Source organism: Leuresthes tenuis, unplaced genomic scaffold (assembly GCF_036924035.1).
Source record: "Leuresthes tenuis unplaced genomic scaffold, fLeuTen1.0.hap1 SCAF_20, whole genome shotgun sequence".
Lineage (NCBI taxonomy): Eukaryota > Metazoa > Chordata > Actinopteri > Atheriniformes > Atherinopsidae > Leuresthes > Leuresthes tenuis.
In genome coordinates this window covers 5152211-5162218 of record NW_027325374.1, presented here as the reverse complement: position 1 = coordinate 5162218, position 10008 = coordinate 5152211, and the positions used below count along the sequence as shown (strand labels likewise).

At 39.6% G+C, this 10008-nt stretch overlaps 1 protein-coding gene across 2 annotated transcripts; it reads right to left on the bottom strand.

The window, feature by feature from the left end:
• Positions 1–847: 847 nt before the first annotated feature.
• cdk5rap3 (CDK5 regulatory subunit associated protein 3) lies at positions 848–9884 on the bottom strand. 2 transcript variants are annotated; one of them, XM_072373411.1, is made up of 14 exons: positions 9742–9884; positions 9396–9441; positions 9091–9222; positions 8494–8594; positions 8357–8405; positions 7926–8104; positions 7665–7801; positions 6162–6306; positions 5359–5454; positions 4255–4321; positions 4083–4171; positions 2301–2506; positions 1259–1430; positions 848–1007 (listed from the first exon to the last, which is right to left on the bottom strand). In XM_072373411.1, exons 1-14 carry the CDS (start codon positions 9745–9747, stop codon positions 942–944), a joined length of 1491 nt encoding a protein of 496 aa, XP_072229512.1. In that variant the 5' UTR covers positions 9748–9884; the 3' UTR covers positions 848–941. The 2 variants fall into 2 exon arrangements, with proteins under 2 accessions (XP_072229512.1, XP_072229513.1); XM_072373412.1 differs by lacking the exon at positions 5359–5454 and having other exon boundaries at positions 4255–4318; positions 9742–9883.
• Positions 9885–10008: the final 124 nt, after the last annotated feature.

Genomic DNA, 10008 nt, shown 5'->3' with positions numbered 1-10008 from the left:
CTTTATACATTGATAAAAAAAAAAAGAAAAACAACAGACAGACAACGTGGGCATTGTTTTTCAATAATAATAACAATAAGAATATCAAAGTGACCAGGATGAGACACATAACAAGTAACCCTAACCCCTGGTTACTTGGCCAATTCGTCACCGTATTTACTGATTTTGTGGGTTTTAAACAGTCGTGTGAATTGATGAAATTACCCATGTTTTTTAAATTTCGTCAGCAAAATTATTCCAAACCCCAATTACTCCAAACTATAATGCTTAGTCCTTACAGCCATAATGTTTTGCCTTATTTGGAACTAATTCTGAATATTGTGGGTCAGTGGGTTTCTTCCTCTTTACATAATTTGGGCTGTTTTGAGGTCAAGGAAGTCCTTAAATTTATTGTCTTAAGTCAGATTGTTTCTTATTGATCTATTTTTGCAGTATATATTTTGGATGGATGTTAATTCTGTAGGTGTTTCCCAACACTTCCACACAGCATGTCATATATGGAAGTGTAAAATAGTAACTTGGGTTTACAGCTCTGCACCACACTGTCACTTGATACTTTTGTAGGCCTTTTATGGCATTAAATCCACGTGTATGGCTGTACATGTGCAGGGCTCACGCTGACATTAGTTAACATTAGAAGCAGGAGCCAAAGAGCAAACAATTTTACTTTACTTTTATAAGCAATTACATTCTTTTTTGAATACTCATCCAAACACATTTCTGACTTATCTTTGCTATAAATTTTGTTTATTACTTACTTTAGTAATTTATTTATTTATTTAAACAGTTTTGTTTGAAACCAAAATGTCAAACATTTCTTGTTTTGCATTAATCTACAACAAAAAAATAATACATAAACCACAGGAGTTTTAATTAAATACCCCATTTTATTTCTGTTCATAGATCATGACAACATTCTTTGGGAACAGCTGTGAAAGTCCCTAAATATTAACCCCCATCAGGTTGACAGGTCTGTTGTGGTATCGCTTTGAAATGTCGGCTTCAGTCTGCAAACACATGCAAAAAATCACAGTCACAACAAATGGCAGCAGCACTTATTGTGGATTAAAAAGCTTTAAGATGTATAAATAATAAATTTACTTTGCATTATATATTACTTCCTTTATATCCCCTCAGTTATTTTTAAACAGATCTTATGACAGGGGTTTAGATTTTCAGTATTTGATTCTTTCGCAACCTCCTCGATCAGAAAGCACCAACCCAGTGAACATAAATAAAAGGGAAAGTAATCCAATACCAGTTTCTGGAGTTCCCGGGTGCGTCCTGCCAGCAGGTCAACACGAGGCTCCAGCCTGGACTGCTCCTGTAAGGCTTCCTGCCTCCTCTCAGCCATCGTGGCGGCTTTCAGCACCAGAATGTCTGCCTGCTTCAGCTTCTGTCTCAGCACCTCCGAAACACGCTCAACATACCTGAACACATTTAATAAAAAGAATAATGAGGAAATATATATTCCAACTGATGCTGAAGTCTGATCAGATTCTGTGCATAATACGTGTTTAATAAGCAACAAGATCATTTATGTTGAATTACATTAATCTGATACAATTTAATTCATGCTAGTAATTGTGTATAAAGCTGAGGACTTACTCTAAGAGAGTATACTGTACATTGTATAAAAGAGAAGTTGCCTAATGTGAATACATTCAAATGTAATGACACTGCTGACAAAAAGGTTGACCAGGTTATATTTAAAAAAAAGAATATTTGTTTCAAAAGAGAGAAAACATCTAAAACGTGTCCATCTTGAAGGGAGTTTTATATAAAAAAATACAAAAGTAAGAACAAATCTAAAAAACATGTATTTCTATCTATCTATCTAAAACAGAATAATAATAATAATAATATATAAGTCCAAGAGTGTAGTCCAACATGACATTTATTACTAATTTATTACTTATTATTTATTACTAATTCACTTTGGGTATCACACAAATTAGGTAAAAATGTGTTGAAAATATTTGTGGGGGAATCTAAGAGTTCATATTGCATAAGCATTGTGCTTATTTTGAATTTTAAGATGTTTTTTGTTCCAGAGGAATAAATCTAAGATGTTCAGTGATCTGGTCCAACGTAATGCTGTCATCAATAACTTTTTATCAAATATTTGTCCTTCTACTTATTCATTTTTATAGCTACTCTGAGTAAGAAAATGGGAATATCATGAAGTTTTTGCTTTGCCATCAGCTACACTTTTTTTTAAAGGTTTTAACAGCTTTTTGTAAAAAGAATGGTTTGATGCGGTCTCTGACTTTAAGCCGATACTCTGGTTTTCAGCATACCGTGGCGAGGCCTGGATCATGAACAAGTGCTGCATCCTCAGGGAGGTGAGTCGGCCCAGAAGGTCTTGCACCTCAGAGAGCGTCTCCCGGACGTGTTCACGGGTTTGGTTCTGGATGACAGAGGGGGCCAGCTGGAACTGGCTCATAGCCACCACATCACTCTCCTCTCCCATCTCACTGATCCGCTGAGTTAGGAACACCTCAAGCTGCGCCAACAGACAAAACCACTTATTTCAAATACTATTAAACAAATGACAATAAACATGTTTACCACCAATTCTGTGTATGACCGGTTTGAAACGTCACAGATAACAGGTCTCGCTGTTGATGAAACTTAGTGATCCAGTTATGACTCAAGCCTCAACCAGGATAAAAGTGAGATCCCAATCCTCTACTCTCTGAGCACAAAGAGGGGCCAAAAACTTAACTAACACCTTAAAACTCGATGTCAGCACCAGCTTCTTAGATCGAATGCCTGTTAAAAATTCAAGCATCGCTCATGCCTTTTCTTTCCCCTCACCTAAATCATTCCAATTCTTTCTATGTAGAACTCAGTCAGCGTTATCTCGGCTGCAGTGGTTTAAAATGCTCACCTGGGCCCAGACCTTTCAATCCGCAGACTTTATTAAATAAGATGCAAACAGAGTTTAATGTGTTGACAGTTCTTGCTGATATCGGGAAATCAAAATGCAGCAGTGACACTCCAGACTGGCACCAAGAACAGAGACCAAATATAACCTGTAGGAGTCTCTCCTAACTGGTTACCAGCGAAGTTGTGACTTTGTTTTCAGGTTTTTTTGCAGACGTGGTAAAAACCAAACACACTGTATCTGATGTACTGTAATAAGAGTCTTTCAAACACATCAGTAAATGGAAATACCCTACGGACCTTTAACGGATTCATCAGTACAACATTTTTCAGGCAATCACTGCAAACAAGCGGCTCTTGATAAGACTTCAATACTTCTCTGCTGGTAGTTTGATTTCCCAGATCTCAAGTTTCATTTAATCCAAACGCCAGCTCCAACCATAGATTCTGAATTTGGATTTTAATCAGAGCTCATAACAGAACAGTCCAATATTAGGCTGTTGAAGGAGCCATGAGACCGAGCTCTCAGACACTGTTAGGAATGAGTTTCCCTCCAGAGCTTCTTGATAAATCTGATTTCAACGAGTCCAGCACAGATTCAAACCACCGCCAACCATCTTTCATGTTTCATGAGAGGGATGTTGCTCTTTTCTTCTGTCTGGCTTTTGAATGATTCTCTTTTAAAAGTCAGATTTCCCAGAATCCTCCTTCATGGAAACCACATCCATCAGAATGGAGGAACCAGACATCATTAAACCTTGATTTTGGAAGTTGTTTTAAATCAATCGTGAACTTTCCTTGTTTTTTTGTCAGGCTTTGAACTATCCTGTCAAATCCGATGCCAACTTATCTCTGGAAGCCTTGTAGCTTCTGCCCAGAGTGTTTGGCTGAATATTAATATACTGCAGTCACAGCAAGATACGGCTGCTTAAAGTTAGCCTTTCTGTGGACAGAATTTAACGATTACAACCTCTGTGGAGGAGGTTTTATGGTTTGTTCAGTGTGAGTCTGTTTAGAAAGTTCAGATGAATTTACTGTGTAAAACATTCAGTAATTTTGTCTGTAGAACTATAACTTTTTCAGTCTCTGCTATTTCCAATATAAAGGTAAGTCACACTGTCACAACTCACTCCCATTTTGTGACAAAGAAGTATTAAGTGGGTTTATGGTGCCTGCAGTTGGACACTCTTTACCTCCATCAGCTCATCAATGAACTGGCTGCGTGACTGAGAGTTTTCCAGTATACTCAGAGCATCCTCACCCCTCGCCACACCCTCAGGGCCTAAAAGATTAAACACCTGTCTTAAGTATCTGCAAACTTCAAAACCTGAGCTGTATAATCATCATTATTTCAAAATCACTCACAGTTTGTGCCTGCATCTACGATTTCAATTTCAATGGGAGCTTCCTCACAGTCACCCCAGTCAATGTCCTGATGGAGACAAAAGAGAGAGACTGATTAATACAGCTTTGTCTGAGAGACATCCACAGCCCCTTTATCAACACCACCCATCAAATGCTAAATGAGTTCATCTGAATTCATTAAAGCCAATGAGGCCCATCACTGCACATCACATTAAAAAGGATTTTATTACAGTTCAATTTGAAATTTCATTCATTTTTTTAATGAATTTTTGCAAACTATGTTTACACTTTCTTCACTACTTTAAGCTTTATAGTTTCTCAGTTTGAACAGGCTGAAGATGTCAAAGTTTCAAAACTGATACTGCAGTACTCAGGTCTTGATTTTAACGCTTATTTTTTCCAACTTAACTGAGCTCCTACACAGTCTTTCCACATGGCCCTTGGAAACTGTAGCAGGGCGCTGTGCAGTGAAAGTACCCCTGGTTGTGAAGTTGATGTCATGACATGGTGAATTTGGGGAATTGGAGCTCATTGTTGAGTGCAGGGACCTTGTAAGCTAACCTTTAAGACCTTCTTTGTATGCACACTGTCGGACAAAGCTCCAAAAAGACGTCCAGAGGACTATCAAAAACCAATTTAATCACAAAGAGGGTGAAGCATAAATAATGATGAAAGAATGAAAAAGCATATGAGAAAAGCTCAGAAAAATCAGCAGAACTTTATCCACTGTGACGTCTGCCATTTTCCTTTTTCATATTTCTTTTGATGCTTCTACAGACACCAGCAGCTGGAGCCAAATGGCCAGTTAAGTTGATTCTGATACCACAGCAGTGCAAAGCTAAAGAACCAACAGCAACACACCCACTCAGCCAAGAGCAGCCCACACCACACATAATTCTGAGACTGCCCCCAGGTGGCAGCAACACGCTATAACATGGAAAGCAAAACGTTTTCAGATCCAAGTCTGTCTCCATGTCTCTTGAAAACTGTCAAGAAACTTGAAACTTTGAAAGTTTTGCTTTAACTTTTGTGAATATTTAGATGATCAAATAACACTGCCTCATCAATCACAAATCAAGATGCTGCTATGCTCAGGTGTCTTACCTCAGGCATTGGCTCAAGACTGATACCCCAGTCTACTCCATCTTCAACTGTGATGCCTGCGGCATCTGCTCCTTTCCCAAAGTCGCCCCAGTCAATCTAAAGCAGATTTTAAAAGACAATGCAGAAACACAGGTAGTTAAAACATTGTGCATGGACACCGAGCGAAACTGATCCTGTTGTGTGTGTAAAATACTGTAAAGGCACAAAGATTCTTGGTGGTGGATCCCATAAACATCTGCAGCTCAGTCACAGTGATTATACTTGCATGTGACACGCCAAGACTGAAGTCTCTGTTGTTGCAGGAAAACAACAGTTTACAACCGAATGTAGAGAGTTTCCCGGAGTGTAGAAACATTACAGTTGCAAACATCCATCATGTTTGCAGAGGGAGATGCTGTGAAGTGTCTGGGGGTATTTTCATTAGCTAGGAGGCTCAAACAAATCCCTCATCAAATTAGTCAGCTAAATATTCAGTCCTGGTGTGAGGACAGAAATTAATGCTTGCACTCCTCCTGTTTATTCAGTTCTAGTGAGAATCTGCTCGACTTTGCCTTCTGTGGTTTTCACAGAACCAGCTGAAAATAACTGATAAATAAAAGACATAAAACAGGGAAATGTTGGCATCATCACATTGTTTACTGACTGTGATCATCTGAATCAGACGCTGATTTAAAAAAAGAAAAGAAAATCACGATAAAAATTGTACGGATTTACAAATGAATGAAAAGCTTTTAAATCTACAGTGAAATATTTTTAATTACACAACCATGATCAATAAATAGTCTAGAAACAGTAAAACTAACCGCATCGTCTGCGACTGATTCAGAAAGTGCTTCCTCCAGGACTGGCCCTTCGACAACAGTGGGGACTTTTCCTGTTCTCCACTCATAAAATGTTGTGTTCCCCCTCTTCTGGGCAAACGTGAGCATGGGCAGGACAGGTTCAGACCTACAAATAACCACATGTGAGCTCATGAGACCAAACACATAACATTCTGCACGGCTTATGATTCTTTTTGAGCGGTAAAAACAAAAAGAAAAACTAGCAATTTTACTATACAAGTACTGTCCCATAAATAAACCCAAAAAACAGAAGCAGTGTGTGAAAAACTAAGCAGACACTTAGTCCCTCTATAGGAATAATAAGGGCAAGCAGCAGTCAGGCGGTGCTGAACAAGTGTGTTTGATTATTTAATCATGAGCTTCTTTATAAAAGCAAACGTTTTAGTGGTTTCCTGGACTGGAGCATTCAGGTGGAAAACATTCAGGACAGCTGCCAGTTTTCCCAGGAGTGGACGTCCCAGCAAGTTCACCCAAGGTGAAAAAGCCAAGCGCTACATCTCAGACTCTACAGGCCTCAGTTAGCATGTTAAAGGTTAAAGTTCATGACAGCACAGTTAGAAAAAGACTGAACAAGGATGGCTTGTTTGGAAGGGCTGCAGGAGAAAGCCTCTTCTCTCTAAAAAGAACATGGCAGCACAGCTTAGGTTTGCAAAGCTGCATCTGAACAAAGCACAAGACTTCTGGAACAATGTCCTTTGGACAGACCAGAGCAAAGTGGAGATGTTTGGTCATAATGCACAGCAGCACGTTTGGAGGAAACCAAACACAGCATATCAGCACAAACACCTCATACCAGCTGTCAAGCACGGTGGTGGAGGGCTGATGTTCTGGGCTGGTTCTGCAGCCACAGGACCTGGGCACCTTGCAGTCATTGAGTCCACCATGAACTCCTCTGGATACCAAAGTATTCTAGAGTCAAATGTGAGGCCATCTGTCCCACAGCTAAAGCTGGGCTGAAACTGGCTCATCAACAGGACAAAGATCCCAAACACAGCAGCAGATCTACAACAGAATGTGTGAAAAAGAAAAGAATCAAGGTGCTGCAATGGTCCAGTCAGAGTCCAGACCTCAGCCTGACTGAAATGCTGTGGTGTGGGACCTTAAGAGAGCTGTGCAGAAACCAATGCTGCAAACCTCAATGAGCTGAAGCAGCGCTGGAAAGAAGAGTGGGTCAAGATTCCTCCACAACCATGTGAGACTGATAATGTCACACTGGAAACCATTACTTCAACTTACTGCTGCTAAAGGTGCTTCTACAAGCTGACGAATCATGGGGTTCACTTAGTTTTTCACACACTGCTTCTTAATTTTGCTGTTCTTCATCTGAGGTTGTATTTTTCACATTTTTCTGACCTAGCAAAGACAAGATGATTTTATCATGTGCTAATATGCTAAACCTGTTTCCTCACATGACTCTATAATAAAGGCTATGTAGACATACACGTATCTTCATCATGAACCCACCAGTCACACACAAATTTTGTGAAAGCAGCATAAAGCTGAATTTGCTCCTCTAACTTTGCTGCATCTTTTCCAACTTCATCGAGGACCGCTGGTAGGTCTTTCACCAGAGCTTGAAGCTCTCGTGGTACATTGTCCCCCTATCACAGAAAAAAAAAAATCAAGAAAGAGGAAGTCATTTTTTTGTCTGTTAACAGTTCTTGGTCGTGTTGGTACAGTTTGTGTCTGTTACCCTCTTCTGTGTGTGTGTGTTCTTGTACTCACAGTGATGCCATACTGTTTGCAGGCAGCAAAGTAACGTTCCCTTAGTTCTGCCGCTGAGCTCTGGCACTCCACCTCCCGTCTGCTGAGCTCCTGCTGCAGCTGCTGCGCTTTGGCGAGCTGCTTCCTCAAAGCCGGCCCTTCATAGCTTACATTACGAATCAACAAGCTGGCCACCTCCGCTGAGACACGCAAACATTTTTCATTACTAAGCTGGACACTGCCCTGTGTAAGCTCTGCTAATGATGCTGAAAAAACAAAAACAGCATCGACAAAGTCGGCCGTTTCTTTCATAACTACGACATCTGATATTACGACCAGCTTTTATCCACATGATTAAACTGAATCTGTGTGTAACTGTGCTCAGAGATGTTGTCAGACCACAAAGAATCCATGGGGTTATGGGTTCTCCCTTATTTCTGAGTTACACTTACCCAAATAGACATTATCTGCTTCATAAAGGGACACAATCTCCTGCCAGTCCTGTGAAAACAAAAACAGATATGACACTCACATTATAAAAAAAAATCTTGGTGGAGAAAGAAAAAGCAGCTTGTTTGGATCCTCTCACCTTCATCCTCTGAGATGAATATCTGCCAAAGATGTTCTTGGATGAAGCTTCAGTTCCCTTCAGTATCTCCACTATCCTCAAGCAGTGAAAGTAGTGAATGTCTGTAAGTAAGAAACACAAAAAACACAACAAGGGATGCTGATTTATTCTGCATTCAGACAGAGAAAGAAGACTTTTTTTTATTACATAACGATAGCCGCCAAATAGGTACCTTTGTTCTTAAAAACGACAAAGAAAACAACAGCAAATAATTATTTCTGTTGCGCATAATGAAATGAGGACCTGAACTGTTGAGCAGTCAAAATCCTATATTACTTTTCTCTTTCAAAACAACAAAAATCAGGCCTCTTAGTTTCCAAACGCTTACAGAGTTGTTATAAGAAAATGCAACACAGCGAGTAACATGCCTCTGTCCAAAAATCTGGCATCAAAGTCAATATAAGCTAATTAATAATAAAGATTGTCTTTGATGATGCTGGAAACAAATAAAAAAAACCTGTGCTAGATCTTGCAGAAAATCCTGCTGGCTCTTATTTTAAAGCAGTAGCTGAAGTCTGACACTTGGAGAGGAATGGTCCGGTGTTATGAGGGACCTACATGAGCCGGAGAGAAGCTGCTTGATCTCCTCATTCTCTGGCATGTCCTGGATGGCAGCATTGATCTTCTCTCTGATTACCTTTACTGCACTCTGCCATTTAACATTACAGTGACGGCGATCCAGCAGCCAGTCTGCAATCAAAAGAGTGATGAAATATTATAGATACTTCATGGATGTGGCATCTTTTGAGCAATATGTCCCAGACAGCATATTACATTTAAACAGGATAGTAATAGCAGCTTAAAGTTTGCGGGAGAATCATTAGGCACAATAACACATTTGAAGGTATGCATTTTTGTCTTACCTAAAAGCTTGCTGTTCTGAATGTCGATGGGAAGATTTTTAATATTCTGTCGAAGGGAGGCAAGAGTCAGATCATCAGTGATTTCCACTTTTTCCCTTCTTTTGTAGCAACATAGATTACAATGGGAACGTTAACAACCTTAACAGTTTGCACAGACAACACAAAACATCTAAGAGGACAGAAAAATCATCTAAATAAACAACAGTAGATAACCTGTAACTTGTGTGAAGAATAAATCTTGTGTTTCTTGTTTAGTTAACTGGACTTTGACTGTGATGCAGCTAGTTAGCCTTCGCTCACATTCTCAATAATACAACCGAGTCAGAGAGAGTATGTTAAAACTCACCTCCATTGTTTCTGCGACTTTACAAACCACAATTGCCCCGCTTCATTTACTCTAAATGTTTATATCTACGAATTTTAATGTCACCATCCGGATTTCACAGTTTGTGACACGTTAAAAGAAGTAGACCCAATGGAAACAGGCGATGTTACACTATCCAAAAGGATTGACCAATGACAGCAGACTTTGCTGAAGACTGCATCTGATTGGTGGAGATTTCGGTACATTTGATGCAGTAAATCAAATATGTCGCTAGAGGGCGACACTTAA

Excerpts from the sequence above, each read along its gene's own strand:
- cdk5rap3 (XM_072373411.1), bottom strand. Across the intron at positions 8,595-9,090 it reads GCAGCTTCTCTCCGGCTCAT|ACATTCACTACTTTCACTGC; the intron begins GTAGGTCCCTCA and ends TCTTACTTACAG. Across the intron at positions 6,307-7,664 it reads ACAAAATTTGTGTGTGACTG|GTCTGAACCTGTCCTGCCCA; the intron begins GTGGGTTCATGA and ends GGTTATTTGTAG.